General features: G+C 45.5%; 9 protein-coding genes across 10 annotated transcripts; 4 read left to right on the top strand and 5 right to left on the bottom strand.

The window, feature by feature from the left end:
- Positions 1–377: 377 nt before the first annotated feature.
- LOC126562987 (GTP-binding nuclear protein Ran) lies at positions 378–1,127 on the bottom strand. The gene is made up of 2 exons (XM_050219594.1): positions 685–1,127; positions 378–616 (listed from the first exon to the last, which is right to left on the bottom strand). The coding sequence occupies exons 1-2, from the start codon at positions 1,111–1,113 to the stop codon at positions 401–403; spliced, it is 645 nt and encodes a 214-aa protein (XP_050075551.1). The 5' UTR covers positions 1,114–1,127; the 3' UTR covers positions 378–400.
- Positions 1,128–3,249: 2,122 nt separating this feature from the next.
- LOC126562769 (N-acetylneuraminate lyase B-like) lies at positions 3,250–4,270 on the top strand. Its single transcript, XM_050219352.1, has 3 exons — positions 3,250–3,339; positions 3,407–3,795; positions 3,859–4,270. The coding sequence occupies exons 1-3, from the start codon at positions 3,278–3,280 to the stop codon at positions 4,254–4,256; spliced, it is 849 nt and encodes a 282-aa protein (XP_050075309.1). The 5' UTR covers positions 3,250–3,277; the 3' UTR covers positions 4,257–4,270.
- Positions 4,271–4,308: 38 nt separating this feature from the next.
- LOC126562329 (protein CLP1 homolog) lies at positions 4,309–5,676 on the bottom strand. Its single transcript, XM_050218796.1, has 2 exons — positions 5,566–5,676; positions 4,309–5,487 (listed from the first exon to the last, which is right to left on the bottom strand). The coding sequence occupies exons 1-2, from the start codon at positions 5,665–5,667 to the stop codon at positions 4,318–4,320; spliced, it is 1,272 nt and encodes a 423-aa protein (XP_050074753.1). The 5' UTR covers positions 5,668–5,676; the 3' UTR covers positions 4,309–4,317.
- Positions 5,677–5,921: 245 nt separating this feature from the next.
- Positions 5,922–6,446, top strand: LOC126563208 (uncharacterized HIT-like protein Synpcc7942_1390). Its single transcript, XM_050219835.1, has 2 exons — positions 5,922–6,224; positions 6,285–6,446. The coding sequence occupies exons 1-2, from the start codon at positions 5,922–5,924 to the stop codon at positions 6,444–6,446; spliced, it is 465 nt and encodes a 154-aa protein (XP_050075792.1).
- Positions 6,447–6,929: 483 nt separating this feature from the next.
- On the top strand, positions 6,930–7,706 carry LOC126561212 (ankyrin repeat domain-containing protein 54-like). Its single transcript, XM_050217160.1, has one exon. It carries the CDS (start codon positions 6,930–6,932, stop codon positions 7,704–7,706), a length of 777 nt encoding a protein of 258 aa, XP_050073117.1.
- Positions 7,707–7,825: 119 nt separating this feature from the next.
- Positions 7,826–9,433, bottom strand: LOC126561211 (spliceosome-associated protein CWC27 homolog). The gene is made up of 2 exons (XM_050217159.1): positions 9,392–9,433; positions 7,826–9,319 (listed from the first exon to the last, which is right to left on the bottom strand). Exons 1-2 carry the CDS (start codon positions 9,431–9,433, stop codon positions 7,856–7,858), a joined length of 1,506 nt encoding a protein of 501 aa, XP_050073116.1. The 3' UTR covers positions 7,826–7,855.
- A 175-nt stretch (positions 9,434–9,608) lies between these two features.
- On the top strand, positions 9,609–10,604 carry LOC126561210 (THUMP domain-containing protein 1 homolog). Its single transcript, XM_050217158.1, has one exon. It carries the CDS (start codon positions 9,609–9,611, stop codon positions 10,602–10,604), a length of 996 nt encoding a protein of 331 aa, XP_050073115.1.
- A 122-nt stretch (positions 10,605–10,726) lies between these two features.
- On the bottom strand, positions 10,727–13,694 carry LOC126561613 (kinesin-like protein KIF23). Its single transcript, XM_050217873.1, has 4 exons — positions 13,588–13,694; positions 12,766–13,494; positions 11,281–12,685; positions 10,727–11,198 (listed from the first exon to the last, which is right to left on the bottom strand). The coding sequence occupies exons 1-4, from the start codon at positions 13,596–13,598 to the stop codon at positions 10,728–10,730; spliced, it is 2,616 nt and encodes an 871-aa protein (XP_050073830.1). The 5' UTR covers positions 13,599–13,694; the 3' UTR covers position 10,727.
- Positions 13,695–14,533: 839 nt separating this feature from the next.
- Positions 14,534–17,173, bottom strand: LOC126562183 (glycine receptor subunit alpha-4-like). Of its 2 annotated transcripts, none has more exons than XM_050218619.1 (10): positions 16,878–17,173; positions 16,565–16,659; positions 16,408–16,475; positions 16,102–16,340; positions 15,933–16,015; positions 15,706–15,858; positions 15,374–15,612; positions 15,113–15,295; positions 14,838–15,016; positions 14,534–14,753 (listed from the first exon to the last, which is right to left on the bottom strand). In XM_050218619.1, the coding sequence occupies exons 1-10, from the start codon at positions 16,898–16,900 to the stop codon at positions 14,597–14,599; spliced, it is 1,419 nt and encodes a 472-aa protein (XP_050074576.1). In that variant the 5' UTR covers positions 16,901–17,173; the 3' UTR covers positions 14,534–14,596. The 2 variants fall into 2 exon arrangements, with proteins under 2 accessions (XP_050074576.1, XP_050074577.1); XM_050218620.1 differs by having other exon boundaries at positions 14,838–14,995.
- Between the last annotated feature and the right edge of the window lie 3,692 nt (positions 17,174–20,865).

The raw sequence follows: 20,865 nt of genomic DNA, 5'->3' as shown, positions 1-20,865 counted from the left end.
GTACAATATTTCAATTCTGTTCTCTCAATCCCCCCTAGCTAAACACGACGCGCCTTTTAGAATCAAGCAAAAACACATAAATGGTACTAATTCCGGTGATCAGCTTTTCGCACAAAATCCTGCCGTTTTCTACAACTCTGTACTCCAAAAGGTGATTGAAATATCTGCCTATCTGCCTATTTTTGCGGTTGTCTTGCCCTATTGTTCTCCACTCTTCCATATCTTGGGTTTAAATTAAACGCAACCTTCTTTCTGCTTTCTTCCTTCCTGTAAGTCTGCTTTGCTTGCTAGCTAGCTGGACTTGAACACCAAAACGACCTAATTGTATGGTTTCTTTTATAATGCAAATTACAAAAAACACGTTCGGTCACGGCTGCTTTGCGAACAAAAAAAAAATTGTTTACAAATCTTCGTCCTCGTCGGGCAGAGCCGTTGCCTGTGCTTCCTCCAAATCCTTCTCGATCTGCACCTGCCAATCCTTGTCCATCTTGACTTCCGGCGGAAGCAGGGCAGGCATTGCAACAAACTCCAGGTTCGGATCGCCGACCAGCTTGCGAGCCAGCCAGAGGAAAGGTTTCTCGAAGTTGTAGTTGGACTTTGCGGAAATGTCGTAGTACTAGACAAAGGAAAGCAAACGTTAAATTGGACCTGGACGAAGATCACTACCAGCGTTTAAAATCTTACCTGTAGATTCTTCTTCCGGTGAAACACGATCGACTTGGCCTTTACTTTACGATCCTTGATGTCTACTTTGTTGCCGCACAGTACTATCGGGATGTTTTCGCAAACGCGCACCAGATCGCGATGCCAGTTGGGAACATTTTTGTAGGTTACTCGAGACGTGACGTCGAACATGATGATGGCACATTGTCCCTGGATGTAGTAGCCGTCGCGCAGTCCGCCAAACTTTTCCTGTCCGGCCGTGTCCCACACGTTGAAACGGATCGCACCACGGTTCGTGTGGAATACCAGTGGATGCACCTCCACGCCAAGGGTAGCAACATATTTCTTTTCAAACTCACCCGTCATGTGGCGTTTGACGAAGGTCGTTTTGCCGGTACCACCGTCGCCGACCAGCACGCATTTGAAAGTGGGCATATCTCCTTCCGCCATTGTTGTTTGACAATTGTATTCACTCGTTCAGTTAGCAAAGGAAGCAGAATTTTGAATGAATGTGTCTCGTCGATCGTGCGTGCTCTTGGTATTCCGCTGGGATCCTCAATTCTTCTGATGAGGACTTTGCACTACCTTTGAGAACCATGAAAAAATATGAATAAGAAAACACATTAGAATACACATAGAAACTTTCAAAATACAAAAATCATTTAATTAAAAATTTAAAATTATATCTAATATCAAATTTGTGAATTGGATGAACACGCGTGTTTCTTGTATTTTTTTTCTGCGATTGTGTGAATTAAGCCATGGATTTTCGTATTTATAAACACAAAACCAGCAGCGCGAAAGGCGCACGGTAACTCGAGAAGCTTCTTCGAATTGACAGACGACCGGGTGTAGGGAAGCAATACGGCAATTTTACAATACGAATGACGTCATGATGGAGGAAAACTTAATTGCAAGAGTTACATTTTTAATTGAACGCCAAAAAAGGATCCGAGCTGGAATAATAAGCCGTATAGACGTGTTTCTTCTCGACTTAGGAACAAAAAAAACTCGTTCCGGTGTCATAAGCGACGACACCAGTCAGTAGAGAAAAACCACCCAACCAAGAGTGAAGCTAACAAACACGCTTTTTTTTAAGTATTAATTACAAACTTGTTAACATTTTTAATAACGTTACAACAGTTCTAAGCTAAGTTATTCAACACGTAACTACACTTCTTAGACCCCAACTGGTGGTTTCATACTGAGTTCATTTTTCATTGAGGTAGAAACAGAAGTCTCACTCAAACAGCGTAATGGCATGCTGCGATTAAAACAAAGATGTATTAAAAGTAAGATTCGATTACTGGCTAAAAGTAAGATTCGATTACTAGACGACGCACAAAGTCAACACAAACGTATGCTCCAAGTCCAGCACAAAAGAGGAAACAGGCGTACATAAGCAAGGCAAGCGATGGTTGTCAAATTTACGGCACGCTTCTGTTTCTGCGCCAATATTCCCGGTGTGTTGCATTACGGTGCGTACGAATGGCAGATGTTCTGAGCAACGGAGCTTCTTGTGCTACCAGCAACACTTCCTCTCTCGCCCATGCAATCGACCCGAAGCCACTAACACATATAATAAGTAAAACCTCTGATACTACAGCTACATATTTTAATCCTTTGTCCCGAACATTTTCATAGTCCATCCCGGTTGTATCCGCATTGCTACCACACACTTCCCGACGCCAAAGCCGGCGAAGCGATGAAGAGTAAAATTTTATGCAAGAAAAAAATGCCCTATCGGCTCGATGCACTTTCTTGCCCATGCACCCCGCACTGCATACGCGCGTTTAGAACGTTTTCTGCATTCGAAAGCGATTGCAAAGCACATACGCTGTTTAATTTCACATCATTTTCACACTTTTTCGCTGTACTTACTGTAAGAAAGCTTGCCCACACGACGGAAAAAACGCTCTAGATGACGAGAAGAGCCCAAGTTAGCAATCGAAACGATGTCAGGAGGCGCGAAATGTGCGGCTATGGTGACTGCTGTTTCTCTCTTGCCCCCGTGACAGGCATGCGAGATAGAGAGCGTAATAGTCAGGGCGGAAATACAGCAAGAAAATTTCTGCTTTCAAGATAGACGTCGACACTTGACAGCTATGTGCCGGCATCTACGGTTAAAAAATAACGGTAAAAATGAAAAGTTTATATTTTTTTACATTTTTAAGCATTTTCCGCCAAATTTCTTGAACTAGATTATAAATCATTCTCATTTTATTCATCGATAGTATTTATAATTAAAAGGAAACATACACAAAAAAGTCTGACGCGGGCAACGTATGATCGAAACCCGTTGCCATTGCTAGTCGAAAGGACAGTATAAAATCAGCTGAAAATTATCTACGATTACAAGAACACAGATTTTATTGACGAGACTTCCTAACAGTTGCAAATGCAGCTAAATATGAACTAGAGTGGTACATATGTTTTGTTGATGCTTGTTTACGATGAACCGCAGTCGTTATCATTGCGCTGCCAGTCAAGCTTAATGTATGTAAATACAATACCAGAGATAATCGTGATAGGAGTTAGCGTTGTACTCGGTACATATTAGCTGCTTCATTTAAAAACGGGCCCCACTGCTCTTTCGAATCTGCAAAACATAAAGATGAAATCGTTTAAATTTACTGGGCTAATGGCACCGGTTTTTACCCCGTACACGAACGGGAAGTAAGTTATTCGTTATATCCCTTTACTGTGTTACTTTTTCTCTAACTAACAAGCCTTATCGTTCCAGTGAAACATTAAACATACAAGCTATTGAGCCGTATGTGGAACTGCTGAAGGCGAATCATGTGAAAGGTGTGCTCGTAAATGGGACCAGTGGCGAAGGAATGCTTTTGACCGTCGCAGAACGTATGCTAGTGACGGAGGCTTGGCAAATCGCTTGCAAAAAGCATGGAATCAATGTTATGGTTCAGATTGGAGGTGCACCATACCCGGATGTTGTACAGCTAGCGCAGCATGCCTCCCAGCTCGATGTGGATGCGGTACTGTGCCTTCCGGAGCTTTATTTTAAACCTAAAACAGTCGAAAAGCTTGTCTCCTATCTGCAGAGTGTGGCGAAACATTGCCCCACAATACCTTTCTTCTACTATCACATTCCGATGTTTACGGACGTTAATGGTAATGGTGCAGCCAGATTTAGTAACAAGCATACAGTGCGGGATTCATTTGTGTTTCTTTCAGTTCACATGCCTACGTTTCTGGACAGTGCAGAGAAGAAGATCTGCAATTTTCGAGGGATCAAATATACGAGCGGAGATCTTGAGCAGGGCAGCGCATGTCTGAAAGAAGGACGTACCATATTTCTCGGTGCAGATAGTATACTGTGCGGTGCAGTAGCGGCCGGTTTCGACAGTTTTATTATGACGACGCTTAACATCTGCCCAGAGATTGCGTTCGAAATTATATCCGACGTGAATCGGGGAGCGGTACATGAAGCTAGAGAGAAACAGCGGAAGTTAAATGAACTTATTGCCACAATACTACAGCACGGCGACTGGGTATCGGCCATGAAGAAAGCATTCCGAGAGGGGTTTCCTTCAATCGAGGTTGGTCATACGCGGCCGCCATTAAACGTTTGAAAGTGTGATTTATTCGGGAAACGCAAAATAACAAAACAGCTGCTTGCTTTGTCGCCTGTCTTTAATGACTGTCCATGAATTGAAGATCTGAAACGAGCAGTATTGTTTGGGGAAGTGGGCGCGGTTGTGGAGATAGCACCGTTAGCACTTGCTTTTCCATGTTGACATTGGTGACGCAGATGAAACCGGCCACGTTCGTTTGTATCACATTCTCGTCTGTGCTTTCGGCAAAGCTAACCGCCAGTATGTGATGCAGCAGCTGGGGACCAGGCTGGACGGAGACGAGTTTTGTGTAGTTATCTTCCGCTTTCATGCCCAGCGGTAAGCAGGAAGCTGGTAACGGTGGCGAGCCGACTTTGAATATTTTAATGTCCGAAAACTTTACATCAAAACTGTGCGGAAAGAGTGGCATTTTGGAGCCATAAAAGTATTCCCTTATACGCTGATCTCTTGCCTCTGTGCGCTGGGATTTAGTACGTTCTACTACACCGCCGCTTTTTGGCAGAAAAACCACTTGCACGGTGCTCTTCACATCACGCAGCAGCTCGTTATAGAGACGCTCCTGATCGAGCACAAAGATAGCGCTGACTTCGAACGCTTCCACCGTGTGCAGTATGTGCGAGTAGCCGGATCCTTTAACCCATCCGCAGGTGTTGATGATCATCCCGGACGATTTCGCCTTCTTATTCGCCTGCAATCTTTCGAGCGTTGTTTCGGCCAGTTTCGAAATCAGCACATCATAAAATGTGCTATTTGAGGACGGTGAACTGTGTCCGTAATGGTACACAAGCGGAGCTTGCTGGGAGAAACCTTCCGCTACCGGCGCCGGTCGTTCAACCAGCAATGCCCCAATGGTGCCGGGTATAGCGATCCCACCCTGCCCTACATCTAAGTCAACGTAAATCGGGCGCCTGCCTAGCCGTACAGCGTAGTTCAGGAAAATTCGGCACAGTGTTGTCTTTCCTACATCCATCGGACCAACCACCATCGCGATCGGACCTTGCGCATCTTCCTGCTCGGCCTTGTTGCGCAAGTGTTCCAGTGCCGAGTTGGCGTTCAAGTACATGACCATTGGCGTTTCTTTGGCAACGTACGCCACGTCCGGTTTGCCGCGCAGCTCGATCGTACATCCATGGTAGGTAAAAATGGCCACCTTAGCGCCTGTGAAGAAATCGTACGGTTTTTTCACAACCAGCTCCGTGCCGAAAAGTTCCGCCAGTCCATTGAGAAGCTGAAATGGTGCAGAGGATACATAATGAAACTTGTGACTTGGTGAGTACCTATGTTGGTTTACAGATCGACGACTTACCACAACGGTTACTTTTTCGTTTTTGTTTTCTATCTCAAACCGCAGCTCAGAGTCAGCCTCGAGTTTGTAGTCCGTTTTGGGAATGGCTTTGTCGTCAGACATTGTTAGGTGAGTAATGTTTGTTCAATCCCGCATTCTTTTCGAATCCAAGAACACGACTGCTTGCGTGCGTCGTTTACGATGTTTGTTTACCGTATTTGTTTGACATAGCAAAAAGGGTGTCAGTTTGATGTCAAATGCTTACAGCACAAACGCCAAAACACAAAACCAATAACAATTGTTACGAAATCGTGCCCTGGGATGCGATAGCATCCATTTCCCAGATCATCGCTAGTGCTGTGTTTAGTAGGTGCATAATGTTGGCAGGTACTATCCGTCCCTTGGTGGCCCGGTCACGAGTGCTGCTGCCCACCCTTCGTTTGGTACGTTTTCGTAGTCGAGATAGCCAAGAGTCCAATCGATCACCCAAGCCCGCGGTCCAACATCCGGACACGATATTCGACAGGATAATCAAGAAAGAAATACCGGCCGATATAATCTACGAGGACGAAAAATGCGTTGCATTCAACGATGTCGCACCGCAAGCTCCAGTTCATTTTCTTGTCATACCGAAGCAAAGGATTGATAAATTGGAAAACAGCACTTCCGGTCAAGTAGAGGTAGTTTTCCAGCTGTCCTGGTGATATCCTTGGAAGGGATTCATTGTCGTTTTTTTTCAGATACTGGGGCATCTTTTGCATGTGGCTGGCCAGCTCGGGAAGGCGAAAGCTCCCAAAGGATTCCGACTAGTTATAAACAATGGTGATGATGGATGCCAAACCGTGTACCACATACATCTACACGTGATCGGTGGCCGCCAGCTGGGATGGCCACCAGGATAATGTAATAGCCACATACATGCGATTTTGTGATTGAAAAAACAGGGAATTAAACTGTGACCGGTGCAAGGATATTATTGTCCTGTTTTTTTTTATGTTTGTTTATATTTATATTGAACGCCGGATGACATATTTCACTGCAGAGCTTTTGACAATGCAAAAGTTGGCTGTCAAAGTAAAGTGAAAATCTAAACAAAACAAACACGTACAAAATCAACAATAAATACATTTTGGCGAGCTGTTTTTCTTGCTAAATTTCCGCATCAGAAACTTAAAATGTGCGACAAAGCAAACGACACACCGAGTGTGTCCACCGCTCCCGACAGAACGGAACCATCTGCATCCGGAAAAAGAGCAGAGGAGAGCTACTCCACACTGAGTAGCGTAGCTGTGCTGAAGTTAGGCAAAGTGGACCCCACTTTGTCTAACTTTAGTACAGCTTCGACGAGATTTACCATCAGCCAACCCGAGTGTAATGAAGGGACGATGGTAGGCGATTTATTTTGCTCCACACGCAATACGCTCAAACTGCGTAAGGACCAACAAAATCGTATGCAGAACCGTGCATCGCCATACCTCAAGATACGACCATCGGCCCTGCTCACGTCTCGCTTTCTAGGAGCGGTCTCACACAACGATACAGAACGGGTGAGAGAAATGATACAGCAAGGCATGTCTCCAAACACGTTCGACAGCTATTTCAATCGATCGGCGTTACATATTGCCTGCAGCAGAGGTTTTCGGGACATTGTACGAATTCTGCTCGAGAATGGAGCCAATCCGAACATAAGGGATAAAAATTTGAACACCCCACTCCATCTGGCCTCCAGCACGGAAAGCGTGGAAGTAGTGCAGCTGCTGTTGGACTACGGTACTAACGTTTTGTTGCGCGATTCGAACGGTTTACTAGCACTGGACTTTTCCATCGGGAAGCTGCGACTGTCGGAGCGTATCATATCGAAAATGCAAAAGCTAACACAGAGCGACATACACAAACATCGGGAAAAAACGGCCGAAATATGCGAACGAATCTTTACCGTGTTCAAGCAGCAGATCCGGAACATCGATCCACCGAGCCTGGGCCTGGACGAGGCAATGCTGGAACAGATGCTGAACGATTTCTCCAAACAGCTTGGCAAGGTGCGGCAGCGCAAAATAGATCTCGACTCGATCGTCGATCAAATCAGTAATCTTAAGGTGAAGAGTGAGATTGATAGCGATGTTAGCTCGTTGCTATCAACGTTGCAACAGTTCACACTGTAAGGTTGACCGTTGACTGGCAGCGAATAACATTCCCTAATATTTTGTATGTATTCCACGATTCTCATATCTTGTGTACATATAGCCTCCCTTAAAATAAAATAAAAAAGCTGGTGGATGTGTTTTTCTCCGTACACGCCAATTGGTCCGTTTTATTTGCGTGGCTTCTGCGAACGATCAATTTTCTCGCCCCGCTTGCGCTTGTTGAGCGGATTGCGCGGATCGTACACGTCGTACCAGTCGTCGTCCTTTGTGGCTGCATCTTTCGCTAGGATGGGATCCTTCTTTTCAAATTCCAACCGGTGAGCAAGCCAATTGTCTCCCCGAATGTCCTCCTCTTCGTCGGCTTCGGTAGTCGTTCCAGTCGGTACCTCGTCCCGTTCGTGAGCGGAATAAAGCTTCGATTTAAACTTTTGCAACAGCTCCATCGTAAAATTCTCCCGGGAACTACCCTTTTTAGGCAGCTGCTTAGTCTTCTGCGAGTATTCTTCCTGCACCTTTAGCACCTCGTTCATCACCTCATTACGGGACGTCTTTTTGGATGCCTTTAGCTGTTCTCTTTCCTTCCATTTGTCCTTGGATCGTTTACTCGAGTGAAAGTCACGCTTCAGCTGGCTGATTTCTTGCCGAATCTTTTCCGCCTGTTCGCGCTTTTCCTTCTTCCTGTCACCATCTAACTCGTAATCGGAATCGGAGTCAGATTCGTTTGCATCCGGAACCGGGACCGATTTTTCATTACGTTTGTCGTCCGCTTTACGCTTCAGCTTTTCTCGCACATTGTTCAAGTCGTCTTGTTCAGCTTGTGTCGCTTTTGAACGGCCATAGCTGGAGCTTAGCTCTTCTTCGTCAGCCGAAGAATGGTCTCGACTGTCGGGGGAACGCTGCCGCTTTTTCGATTCTTCAGCAGAAGAAATGCTCGTTTGCTTGCTAAGCTTCGGATCATCTAGCACATCGTGTGAGGACTTTCCACGCCCGGGGCCATTCTTCTGTACGAACACATTAGCTTCCAGCTCTTCCTCTTCCGCCTCATCGCCAAACGATAGCAGACCAAAGTTTTTGACTCCTTTTTTCTTCTTTTTAGAGCTTTCGCCTTCCTCCCTCGATTTATCGCCGGCGACGGCCAATCGCCTCGGAACAATATCATCGAACGGATTATTAAGCACATCCGTGCGTATGATGCGATGGGCAAAGTGAGGTCGTTCGTTTTCATACACTTCGCCTTCTTCCAGCTTTAGCATGTTGTATATCGTATCGCCTACCACTTTGCCAAAGAGTGTGTTCTGATTCTGCAGTTCCGGCGTGGGTCCCAAGGTGAAGAAGAACTGCGAAGCGTTATCGTTTTTACCAGAGTTCGCCATACCAACCAGCCCTCGGCGAACGTAGCGCAGCCGGGAGTGGAACTCATCCTTGAACGGGTGTTCATACACCGATTCGCCTCCTGTGCCATCGCCGTTCGGATCACCGCCCTGTACGATGAAGCCTTTCACGACACGATGGAATATCGTCCCGTTGTAGTAGCCTTCTAGACACAGCTGAATAAAGTTCCGACAAGCCATCGGACATTCCTTCGACCAAAGCTCAATGTCGATATCACCTACGGATGTTTTCAGCAGCACCTAGAACGAGGAAAGTGATACAAACGTATTATGACTGGGTAGAAAAAAAAAAAGGATTAGCATGAGCTTTACCTTCCCCGCTGTGGGTGGTTCCTGAATGTAAATGTTACTCATTTTTCGTCGAAAAGTGCCCTTTTCCACAGCACAACAGCGGTTTGTTTTCCAAGTGTTTGTTGTGCATGCAAAATCCCATTTGACATTTGTTTTGACATTGTTGGCCAGATGGCGTTTTACAGCTGCCAGTAGCAGCACGACGAGCGTGCAGTTTACAGCAAAATTCTGGTCCATCATGTCGGAGGCGAAAAAAATTAAATTGGATTCCTCTGGCCCACCGTCGGATAAACGTAAACCCAAGCACGGCAAAGCGGGCAAGCGAAACTATTACGCAAAGGCGCAGGACCATGGTGCAGGAGATCGCTGTCTGAAGCCGGGCCATCGAGGATTTCTTGTAACATGCAACGGGCATGTTCGAGATTGCATTCGTGATAGCTATCGCATTTTGAATGCATATGCAGACGAACTGTATGGTACGGCAGATAAAACTCCTACTCTCGACGATAATAGCGGTGGCGATGGTGTCGAATCAAACGTACCAAGCGATGAGGAGGACATTTCAATCAAGCTACAGAAAGAGGCAGAAGCGGCCAGTCGAAAGCAGAACAAAAGCTTCCGATTCCAGAACGTCGACAGTGGTGCCTTGAATTGTCTGTTCATCCAAACGACCCTGACGGATCCGAATGAAATGGCCGTCAAGCTGATGAAAGATTTGAGCGCCACGAAAAAGCACAAATCTCGCTTCATCTTGCGAATGTTACCGATACAGGCGGTATGCCGTGCGAACCTAAAGGATATCATCGATGCTGTGGGGCGACTGAGCGATCTTTTCTTTCTGAAGGAACCGAAAACGTACGCTGTCATCTTTAACCGGCGGCTTAACAATGATCTTTCCCGGGATGATGTTATACGCGAAGTGGCAGAGCTCATCACGACCAAGAATGCGGGCAACAAGGCGAACCTCAAATGTCCCCAACTGGCGGTAATCGTGGAAGTTATCAAGGGACTATGTTGTATCGGAATTCTTCCCGACTACTACCAGCTGCGGAAGTACAATCTTGTGGAGCTAGTCGCTCAACAGAGTACAGCATCCGCCATGCCGGTAAAGGGAGATGACTCGAAGGCGGAAGAGGAGAGCACGCAAAAATCACAGGAAGCGGAAGATAAGCTGATTCCAACAGCCGAGCAGCATATCGAAACTTCCGGACAGGATAAGGTGACGGTAGAGTAAAGAAAGGTTTATTCATATAGAAATTTTAATAATGAAAAACAATGCATTTATGTTAGTATGAATACAAGTAAAACTAAGAAAATGGATGCATTCAATAGCCGCGCGTGTGTGTGTGTGTGTTTATCAGTGGCGTGACCGCTTGTTTTGTCCATCTGCTACGGCATGTCCTTCGATAGCCGTACTACATTTGGAATTGATGTTTTGTATTTCACTCAAAGGCGGAGCACTCGGAGTGATTAAATTACCAGATCGTTTCCTATTTGGTGGCGTCTTAGTGGGCGAATACTGTTTCAGACACTCGACATCGTTGAAGACTACCTGTGCACCTCCACCACAGGTCGGAATAATGTCCCCTTTGTACAGTTTTGTTTCCAGCTCACCTTCCGTATCTGCGTCCTGCTGTATCAGACAATACTTTGTTGTCTTTTCGGCCAGCACATCCTTGTCGGTTAGTTTGGTAACGGATTTGGAGTTACTGTAGTACGGTTGCAGGATCGTACCCAGTGGGACGGTATTGGCTGCACGGTGTTCCAGCCAACGATCACCAGTCGAGCGGGACCGACGGTGTCTAGTGTTCGAGACCGCTGTACCGGGCTGCAATGGAGTGCAATTGATCGTATGTTAATCTCATGCCCATATTTCCCAACAAATATTCAGACATTTTCCCGAAACTTACCCTGGAAGAACGCGGCGCAGCATAAGCCGACACGAGCGACTTGACATTCGGCGTCGATTCCAACCGTTGAAAGTCTTTATCGAAACTATTTGAACGAGTCCGCTTGACCGGTGTGCCCTGGACAATTTCCGAAACCATTCGGAGTCGCTCTTCCTTGTCCCGCATTTCATCCTGTAGCTTATTCTTTTGTTCCATCAGCTTGAGCTCTAGCTCGCGGCTCATCTTTTCCGACTCGACAGCAAATTTGGACGTAAACTTTTTCCTTTGCCTTTCCTTTTCCAGCTCCTTCTGGCTGACGAGCTGCGTTTTCTGATTCAACTGCGTTTGTAACTCCCGCACGCGCTCCTCTAACACCCGATTGCGACGATTCAGATCATCGATCGAACTCTCGTAAATCACGATCTTGTTCTCTAGAGCGGTAATTTTCTGCTTGTTCTGGGCAAGAACTCCCTTGAGCGAAACACTTTCGGTGCGAAGGGCCAAGTTTTCGCTTTCCATTTTGTGTAAATTCATGCGGAACCGATTTTGTCGCACGTTGAAATCTTCATCCAGTAGTTTACGCTTCTTCATTCGCAGCTCCAATATCTCTGACAACTTGCGAATCAGCTCGTTACTTTCCGGCGATCCGAGCTTCATTTCCGCCACAAACGGTTCCAAGCTGTAGACCAGCCCGAGATCGATCTCAATTCGATCGACATTTTGATGCTGCTGCTGCTGAGGATGGTTTCTTTCGGCCAGTTCGTCGTACGCCAACTTAAACAGCTGGTTCGCACGACGACGGCCCGGTGTAAGACCCATATCGAGCTTGATCGGTGTTGGTCGCGCGATCTGTACATCTTGGGTCATTTCGGCAAACTTCATCACCTGTGCCGTTTCGTCGTAGTCTTCCGCCCGCGGATTTACGCACACAATCATCCGCACCTGTCCTTCACCGTCGAAATAGTTCTTGAACAGATGTGTAATCTTGGAATCGCGGTACGGCACCTTCTTCCCACCGCAGGTTTGCTGATTTTCGCGCAAAATTTCCAAACAAGTTCGCAGCGTCATCAAACTGTTGTTGATATTGCCTGCCTCACGCAACCGTTGGCCCGTATTGCCCGTCCGGTTCGTACGCTCGCTGCCTGCCAAATCTACCAACGAAAGCTGACTGACCGTAATGGCGTTACGGTCCTGGACCACATTCTCTCCCTGTACGTCTACTGGGGCTTGAACGAGTCGAATGGTGAAAACGGAATGAGACCGGCTGGATTCTGCGTTCAAGATCGTGTGACCCATTCGCTTTCGCTTTTGCCCAATCTGGAACAGTTCCAGTGCATCTTCAACCGACTTCACCTCTACCTCAGTCACGCCGTGGACAAACATGTTGTGATTGGCGTCTTCTCGGATCATTTTGCTTTGCATTGTTCTGAAAGTAAAAACAAATAAAAAAACGTCACCTTTAACAGCCATTTCTAAGGTCCTGCTTGGATATGTTGGATTACGTACTTCTGAATGGTGGTTTCTTCCAATAAATCGTACACGCTGTTATTATACACTTCTACATAGTTTATAAATACGGCGTAGATATTATCCTCCTCAATGCCACTTATTTCCGATGGTTCCACCGAAGCTTGCGATGCCACCTCTTGATCGAGATCCTTTTTTCTTGTTGTTTTTGTCAGTTTGGCGTTCATCTCCGCTTGTCGCTCGAGCAAACCCTCCGCCTCGGTAAGAATGTCGAACCCGTTAAGCCGATCCGATTTAAAGGTGTACTTCTTAGCCTGAAAGTCGGCAATCGTACGAAACAGTGCATCCAAGCATCGGGGCATTATACCGCGATGCTGCAGATCCCCAGTCATGGTGTACGTTTTGCCACTCCCGGTAACGCCATACGTGAACAGTAGCCCATTTCGGCCACGAATCAATCCCTCCACCAGTGGTTGCGCGACCGACGTGTATACTTCATGCTGCCGGATCGAGTCGTCGAACACACGCTTAAAGATGTACTGTGTTTCCTTCAGATTAGCTACCTTGTAGTTGATAGCTATTTCTGGCGGCGTCAAAACGACCGTATGAGCATCGGTGACGCGTAAACAGATAAGATCGGATTCGCACGGTGGCGGTCGAATGCGGCAGTACACTTGGACAGGATCTCTTACCAAGTTGTTGCCAGAATTTCCACGGCTTTTGATGGCCGACCTTGGCGCTGCTACCTTGAGCGGAGTTTTCAGGCGCCTGAAAAAAGGGAACAACCAACGAAACTGTGTATTTGCATAAACTGCGCGTATGTTGGCTGGGGGTGATTAAAAAACGCGCGTCCAAGCTTACATCGTCTTCATTTTTCAAACACTTGTAATGCCGCAGTATGGAAACAAATGTTTTCATGAGAGAAGGGCACTTTTGTAGCGTAAAAATCAATTATTACACGACTAAAACTGTTAAATTACACTGAATACGTGGATCAGCACACTGGCACAACAACAGCTTCATTCGGTTCTGAGAAAAGTCGTTGAAATGTTCGTTGCGTTCAAAAAATGTCAAAACATGACAGCGCACACTAGGTATGGTGACGATGAAAGAGGTCAAAATCGGCAATTATACCAGAAAAGCGGGTTATGAATTTAAATTATTGTTTGTAAAATAAGCAAAATTGGCTTTCGGACTCGTACGTTCTGCCGACGGTGCCAAAGAGGCGCTAACCCCTTAGCGTAAATAGAGAGGACAACATCAAAACTATACCTGGTAGAAACAGCATAAAAAATCGAGCTCACCCGGGATAAGGTGCACTTGAATTGAGGGAGAAGGAAATGTCTACCCTCCAAATAGGATATAGGAGTATGGCCTGGCCGTCATGACGAAATAAATAAAAAAAATAAGCAAAACATTTCCTTTTTACGCCTTTGCGCCATACGCCGTTACGGCACGCGTAAAATTTCAAAACGGAGAGAATAGATAATTGTCCTGCATTTATATGGCAAATGAAAAGTTGACTAAGGTCTGCAACACAAGTCCCCCCATACAATGATGAAAAACAAAGATGGTGTTTTGGCAGAGGAAGCAAAGTGCGCATGCAATCGGGCTTTAAGTAGAACGCGCTTCGTAGTTTCGGGCGAATTAAAATAAAAGTGTTTAGTGAAGATGTGGATGCAGTTGAAATACTTACGGTGAGTTCAATCCGGAATACACCAGAGTGTAGTCTGTAGCAAAATGAGCGGCTTCCGCCAAGCGGGGGAAACAACATGAAAGCAAAAACGAATAGTTCTACAACAGGCAATTCACTTTATTACTAGATCAACTATAGGGCTTGCTTTTTAATGTAAATGCTGCAGGAAGAATGTTACTTGAAATTTTTCTTAGATTCCGTTAAATACATTGTCCAATAGGAGATGGTGAATATAAGGAAGCTGACAGGGAATATAATCAACGAAAGCTGATCCAATCGGCCGCGTTGGGAACCGGCGTACAGAAGCGCTACATCCGCGACGTTGCGAAATCTGAAAGATGGTCGGACAACAAGTTAGAACAACTGGTGTGGGAGCTGGCAACTGCGTAGGAAGAAGGGAAAAGGAATGTGGCACCTTTTTCTTGTCATCACAGACGACACTTTTTGGGCGCTATGTACAGTGTCTTGTATATTGCTAAGGGAAGCGGACGTTGTCTTGCTGTGGTGATCGTGTGGTTGAATCTTGTTGTTGCCCGAAACCTTCAGGGTGGTATGTTCAAGTCCATTTTCACGCTGAAACGAGGCGGAGTTTATCTGTGGCGAACGGTAACACCGAGACTTAAATATACACTACCGACAGCAGGTTGCGGGTATCGCATTACCCCCGGGCATGCGGGCATACACACTTACCGACGTATCCATCGTGCTTTGAGCCATTGTCACCGCTGACTGCAACGTTATGGAAGGAGGTATCGATGAGGCGTGCTGAGCTTTAGCCACCCGCCAGTGCTTATCGTATCTTATGCCGAATAGCACAATGAAGTACTCCATTAGCGCAAAGAACACAAACAAAGTACAGGATATGAGCCACACCTGTAGAGAGCATGCCGGGATAAGGGTAAAATTAGCATTTATAGAACCTGAAAGCCGAAGAAGGATGGTGTGTCTTACTTCAAGGCACTTTAGTTCCAACGCATCCGGTGAATTGTTTCGCACCGTATCGAACATCGTGATCAATGATAGCAGTGTCGTTACCAGCAGCACCATACGTCCTGGTACGATTTCTGGGACGACCACGAACGAGCCCCAGGAGATGGAAACGAACAATGTCGATGGAAGATAGTTTTCCAACAGGTAACTCTTTACTTCCCTCGAAAGGGTTATTTCTAATCTAGCTGAACTATGATTATCTGTCAAGAAAAGAAAGGTGTGATATATACATGTACATCAAATGTATATATCATTGCATATTGCCTTGAAGGGGAGGATTTCTTCCTACTTACCATCGCTGTAATTGACTATCTGAGATTCCTGCTCGGTGTAAAACGAAACCACATACTTTGGGAGGCGAAAAAATCCATCGCCAAAGTCATTGGGAAAGGATAATGCATTTTCCGATCTCCAGCGGAACCTTAAATCTTTCACTGGATATTTATCTAAAAAGATTACAACAAAAAAGGGTTTAAGAATGAAATGAAGCTTTTAAGAGTAATCTCACACTGGTACGTACAGCTGCTGAAATCTACCGGACATCTTTGTACGTCCAATGGGTAAAGCACAAAGTCCATGTCACATTTGATGATGATGGTAGCTCTGCAAGATAGCAAAAGAATAATTATATCCTTCAGGATGGATCCCTTCCCCTTCCTACATCCCGACAGGTACCCGGCTATAATTACCCAATGCTTAAGCTGATGGTTTTATTTTCATACAAACGCAAACTGGATATCTCTTCAAACAAGGTTAACATTTTCATTTCCCTCAGCTGGCGTATGTAGAGATCCGGAACCCAAATCATGTCTCGGTCGGCCTTTGTCAATTCTACATACTCGCCAGTACGTTCCTCTTTGTTGGGCAGGACGGGGTGGATACGTCGATCTTCCCATGTAATTTGCAGGAAGACATCGAAGGAAATTTCCTGCAAAGGACGTACATTACACACGACACGGAATTCATGGAAGACAACGCTACACTCGATCACTCACTTCCTTGTTCTCATCCACGCCCGATATGCGATTAATGTACAGCGAGACGGATACATCTGTTAGGCTGCCTAGCCATTGTTGAAGTACATAGAGACGGGGAGTTTTGAGAGCTGAAGTTGTGTGGTGCAGACAAGGCATATAGTTGGGTTTGGCTTACCTGGTTTCACGTTCTTATCATAGTCCGGCTCATACTTGTAATTGGTCGTGGCTGTCCTTACCGGGGGGAGACATAGTTCAAAAACCCAAATCAAACTGTAACGAGAATGGGAGATCATGTGAGTGTGTGTGTGGTACCATGAGAGTTAATTAAACACACTCAGGCAAAGGCTTCCATGAGCAAAACACATGCGCCCTGCCTTAAAGCCTTGAACGTCTTGCTTCATTAAGGTTTCGAATGCGTCTTACTGCTACACTTTGCTTGGGGGTTTATGTTGTGAGAAAACCGAAGCAAACAAAACGAAAAGCTTTACCTCGCTATGTATATGCAACGCATAGTCCTTGTATGCTGTGTAGGTCACATTCATGCTTCACATTTCACTCTTGAGCACACGATATCAAACGGTTATCCCGGAAGTCGATATCGCCCGAACCGACCGAAATTGGATGGTCTTCGATCCTCGAACCAGCACATTCAATTCACCAGGCGTGCGATCCACATTCGCGACGACGCCATCGTCTCCGGAATCGATAAAACTTTTCTTTTCCTATTGTTCACGCGAAAGCTCACACCGTGGAATAGCACGTGTCCTGCTGCTCCTGAAAAGCATGCCGCGTATGATTCGTCGCACGCTGTTGGTTAATGTTTTCTTCCAACGGTACAGTTTTGCTACGTGGGATCTCACTAATAATCACGCTCTAGTTTAACTGGATTTTAAAATAAATAATATCAAATCTTTATGCCAAAAACACACCCACACACACTATATACATCAGGTTCGCAGGAAGATGAAATTACGCACAAAGCGCTCGTCTTGTTTGATTGGGTGTTGGACGCGTTGCACAATCGATGAATTCAGATCCACAACTAAAAACCGCACCAGGAAAGCTTCTGCCACCTTTCGAATATCGGACAGGGCAGGTGCGTGTTACAAAAGTAGTGCGCTTCAGCTCATTCATTCAAGCCGTTATGAATATTCGTGTGCCCGGTCCCGGGGTGTGTGTGCTTTTTTATTCGCTTTAATTTAATCAATAATAGCGAGCTCATAAACTTGAAAGCAGTCCAAGTGTTCTAGCTATAGCTTGTTAGCTCTAGCTAGTGTGTCAGGCCAGGCAGACTAGTTCCTCGAGCGAATCAGCGACTCAGGGGTTGTATGTTCACGCCCCGCAGGAGACGATGTGGGTCTCCCGGTCTGGGCTGAGAGCCTTGTAAGACGACACATACAGCGTGGCGTTGGAGAAAAAGGTAGAAATGAAACGATGACACGCAACGGTATCATTACTTTTTTTTGTGTATGTAGCACATGGCCACACGAACACACCGCGAGGGTTTGCCACAGATGGATGATGGTGGAGCTTTGTGTAGCTTTTACTTGTAGCTTCACACTATTTACTACAAACAACGATGTACCCCGTGAATGTATCGGAAAAAGAACAGCAATGATGACGTACGGGACCCTAACGCCTTTGCAAACCAACACCAGCAGCTACTGCGGTAACCCTGGCCCGAGTGCGATCCGTTCTTCACCTTCTCGACGGGGCGTTCCTAAAGCATGTGGGAAGGGCAACTAGTAAACATCCGCAAGCCAAAGCAAGGAAGTAAAGTGTTTTGCTATCTTGGCGGAAACGGAAACGGCATAAACGATGACGGCTACTTACTATGAAGTTGATGGAGGTATTACACCTTTACTGAATCCATTGACGTGACAAATGATGAGTGATGAGTGTACCGAAAGTGTTGTAGCATGGCAGCTATAGATCTACACATACATATATTTTTGGTACATGTTAAGCAACAACCAGTAGCGTACTTGACTAGCGTGCGTTGCGACGTAGTACGATATGAACTAAAATTCCTGTGTCTCGTTTTTCTTTTAAAAAAATAAAATAAATAAACGGATGGCATATTTTATGTACGAAAAGCAATTAAATCTTATAACGTGAGTGACTTATAAAATATATCTTGGTTAGATTTTTGGCCCAGGATCGCCAGAATACTGCTCTGAACCTGGCAGGTTCATTGCGTTCCTCGAAAGGAACGATCGTAACAGAACGATGGAAGCAAAAAGAACGAGCCCCCGCATCGTTTAGGGGTATCCTAAGGGTGTTCCAAGGGATACACGTCCAGTATCTTCGGCATTTGTGTCTGTGGGGTCATTCTCAGGCCTTCCCATCTCCTCCCAGCATCGTTTAGGAGTGTTTACAGGGTGTTCAAAGGGATATTCGGCCAGTATCTTCAGCATATGTGTCCGTGGGGTCATTCCCAGACCTGCCCACCCCCTCTAAGCATCGTTTAGGGGTGTTCAAAGGGATACACGTCCAGTATCTGCAGCATTTGTGTCCGTGGGGTCATTTCCAGGCCTTCCCATCCCCTCGCAGCGTCGTTTAGAGGTATTCAAAGGGTGTTCCAAGGTATACACGTCCAGTATCTTCGGCATTTGTGTCTGTGGGGTCATTCTCAGGCCTTCCCATCTCCTCCCAGCATCGTTTAGGAGTGTTTACAGAGTGTTCAAAGGGATATTCGGCCAGTATCTTCAGCATATGTGTCCGTGGGGTCATTCCCAGACCTGCCCACCCCCTCTAAGCATCGTTTAGGGGTGTTCAAAGGGATACACGTCCAGTATCTTCAGCATTTGTGTCCGTGGGGTCATTTCCAGGCCTTCCCACCCCCTCGCAGCGTCGTTTAGAGGTATCCAAAGGGTGTTCAAAGAGATATACGGCCAGTATCTTCAGCATATTTGTCCTTGGGGTTATTTCCAGGCCTTCCCAGCCCCTACCAGCATCGTTTAGGGGTGTTCAAAGGGATACACGTCTAGTATCTTCAGCATATGTGTCCGTGGGATCATTTCCAGGCCTTCCCACCCCCTCCCAGCATCGTTTAAGCGTGTTGAAACGGTCTTCAAAGGGATACACGTCCAGTATCTTCGGCATTTGTGTCCTTGGGTTCAATTCCTGGCCTTTCCACCACCTCCCAGCATCGTTTAGGGGTGATCAAAGGGTGTTAACAGGGATGGATGTACGGTTTCTGCCGTGAAAGTGTCCATGGTCCGTTTAAAAGTAGATTTTAAAAAATTCAAAAATATAGTTTTTTCTATGATGGAAACAAAGGTTTTTCTAGGCACTCCAGATGTTTCAATTTAACAACATACCCGCAAAACATGCCCGTACAGGTGGTAATTGAAATAAATCTTAAAAAGGGGTACTTTACACAACAATAGTTATGATTATCCGATGTGATCGGTGGTTGGAGATTAACTGCAAAAGACCATCCATTTTTATCGAAGGGTGTTGCATTTATCACTGTGCGTACGAAGATTGCTGATTGTTGACGCTGCTAGCGGAAAAGTACGTGGAACGGTACATTTGAAATATGAAGGAGTTTATAACACGCTAGTGTAAACGGATTGATAACGCGTATCAGGGAAACGCGGATTAAGCGTCTGCGGGACGAAAGGTAGTATAGCACACGAGGCACTCTAGCGAAAGGACGCTTAGGCCACTATTTTTGAGTTTTTTTTCTTTATTTCTTCTCTTCTTTTGTTATTCTATCAAATTGAAATTCATAGTTGAACTTCAAAAAACGGCACGCGTTTGTAACGAGAACACTAAAAACACTGATAATAATGAAAACACCAAAAAGCAAAAAAATAAGTAAAATAAGAGTATACATCAGTTCATTAGCAGTAACTTTATTTGTTTTGTTTCTGTGGTTGTTTTTGCTTTGTTTTGTGTTCGATTTAAATAAAGGCAAGATGCGTTTTCCAATATGCGCTGTTTTGGTTTTGTTTGTTTTGCTGATTTTGTATTAATTCATTGATATTTGCAAGTCTGTGTCTGTGTGTGTGTGTTTTTACGGTTTGGTTTTGCACTAATCCTATCTCATCCTTAATTCGCTTTCTTTTCTTTTTTCTTTTATTCCTACCTTTATTTGCTTACGTTCATTCGTTCGTCGATCGTTCCCTCCGCTCCGCTCAATCTACTACAGCACACTTGCGGCATTGATCTTTTACTAAGTTTGAAATGTAGTTCAATCGAAAAAAGATTGCTATTTAACGTTCATTATTGCTGGTTTCTTAAAGATTCAAACATAGTCGTCACGAGGTGAGATTAATATAGGGTGGAACTGAAAACCCAAGAACCATTATTGCACTGGTGAGGGTGATTCTACCATGAAGTTCTCTGAAGGTGGTGAAAAATTGCCGTACATGTTGTGTGGGTGTGTGTGCGAGCGCGTGTAGCGAATGTTTTCGTGTGGTCATGTGTTGCCCCGTGTGTCAAATATCTCCATTAAGTGTAGAAGAG

Source organism: Anopheles maculipalpis, chromosome 3RL (genome assembly GCF_943734695.1).
Source record: "Anopheles maculipalpis chromosome 3RL, idAnoMacuDA_375_x, whole genome shotgun sequence".
NCBI classification, from domain to species: domain Eukaryota; kingdom Metazoa; phylum Arthropoda; class Insecta; order Diptera; family Culicidae; genus Anopheles; species Anopheles maculipalpis.
This window is presented reverse-complemented; position numbering and strand designations above follow the sequence as displayed.

Excerpts from the sequence above, each read along its gene's own strand:
- LOC126562329 (XM_050218796.1), bottom strand. The coding sequence starts at position 5,667 with ATGTCTGACGACAAAGCCATTCCCAAAACGGACTACAAACTCGAGGCT. Across the intron at positions 5,488-5,565 it reads ACGAAAAAGTAACCGTTGTG|CTTCTCAATGGACTGGCGGA; the intron begins GTAAGTCGTCGA and ends GCACCATTTCAG.
- LOC126561210 (XM_050217158.1), top strand. The coding sequence starts at position 9,609 with ATGTCGGAGGCGAAAAAAATTAAATTGGATTCCTCTGGCCCACCGTCG.
- LOC126561613 (XM_050217873.1), bottom strand. Across the intron at positions 12,686-12,765 it reads GAAGAAACCACCATTCAGAA|AACAATGCAAAGCAAAATGA; the intron begins GTACGTAATCCA and ends TTTTACTTTCAG. Across the intron at positions 11,199-11,280 it reads CTGCGCCGCGTTCTTCCAGG|CCCGGTACAGCGGTCTCGAA; the intron begins GTAAGTTTCGGG and ends ACTCCATTGCAG.
- LOC126563208 (XM_050219835.1), top strand. The coding sequence starts at position 5,922 with ATGTTGGCAGGTACTATCCGTCCCTTGGTGGCCCGGTCACGAGTGCTG. Across the intron at positions 6,225-6,284 it reads GCACTTCCGGTCAAGTAGAG|ATACTGGGGCATCTTTTGCA; the intron begins GTAGTTTTCCAG and ends GTTTTTTTTCAG.
- LOC126562987 (XM_050219594.1), bottom strand. The coding sequence starts at position 1,113 with ATGGCGGAAGGAGATATGCCCACTTTCAAATGCGTGCTGGTCGGCGAC. Across the intron at positions 617-684 it reads ACCGGAAGAAGAATCTACAG|TACTACGACATTTCCGCAAA; the intron begins GTAAGATTTTAA and ends TCCTTTGTCTAG.
- LOC126562183 (XM_050218619.1), bottom strand. The coding sequence starts at position 16,900 with ATGCGTTGCATATACATAGCGAG. Across the intron at positions 16,476-16,564 it reads TGATAAGAACGTGAAACCAG|GCAGCCTAACAGATGTATCC; the intron begins GTAAGCCAAACC and ends AACAATGGCTAG. Across the intron at positions 15,296-15,373 it reads TGGAACTAAAGTGCCTTGAA|GTGTGGCTCATATCCTGTAC; the intron begins GTAAGACACACC and ends TGCTCTCTACAG.
- LOC126561212 (XM_050217160.1), top strand. The coding sequence starts at position 6,930 with ATGGTAGGCGATTTATTTTGCTCCACACGCAATACGCTCAAACTGCGT.
- LOC126562769 (XM_050219352.1), top strand. The coding sequence starts at position 3,278 with ATGAAATCGTTTAAATTTACTGGGCTAATGGCACCGGTTTTTACCCCG. Across the intron at positions 3,340-3,406 it reads ACCCCGTACACGAACGGGAA|TGAAACATTAAACATACAAG; the intron begins GTAAGTTATTCG and ends TTATCGTTCCAG. Across the intron at positions 3,796-3,858 it reads GATGTTTACGGACGTTAATG|TTCACATGCCTACGTTTCTG; the intron begins GTAATGGTGCAG and ends TGTTTCTTTCAG.
- LOC126561211 (XM_050217159.1), bottom strand. The coding sequence starts at position 9,433 with ATGAGTAACATTTACATTCAGGAACCACCCACAGCGGGGAAG. Across the intron at positions 9,320-9,391 it reads AACCACCCACAGCGGGGAAG|GTGCTGCTGAAAACATCCGT; the intron begins GTAAAGCTCATG and ends TCCTCGTTCTAG.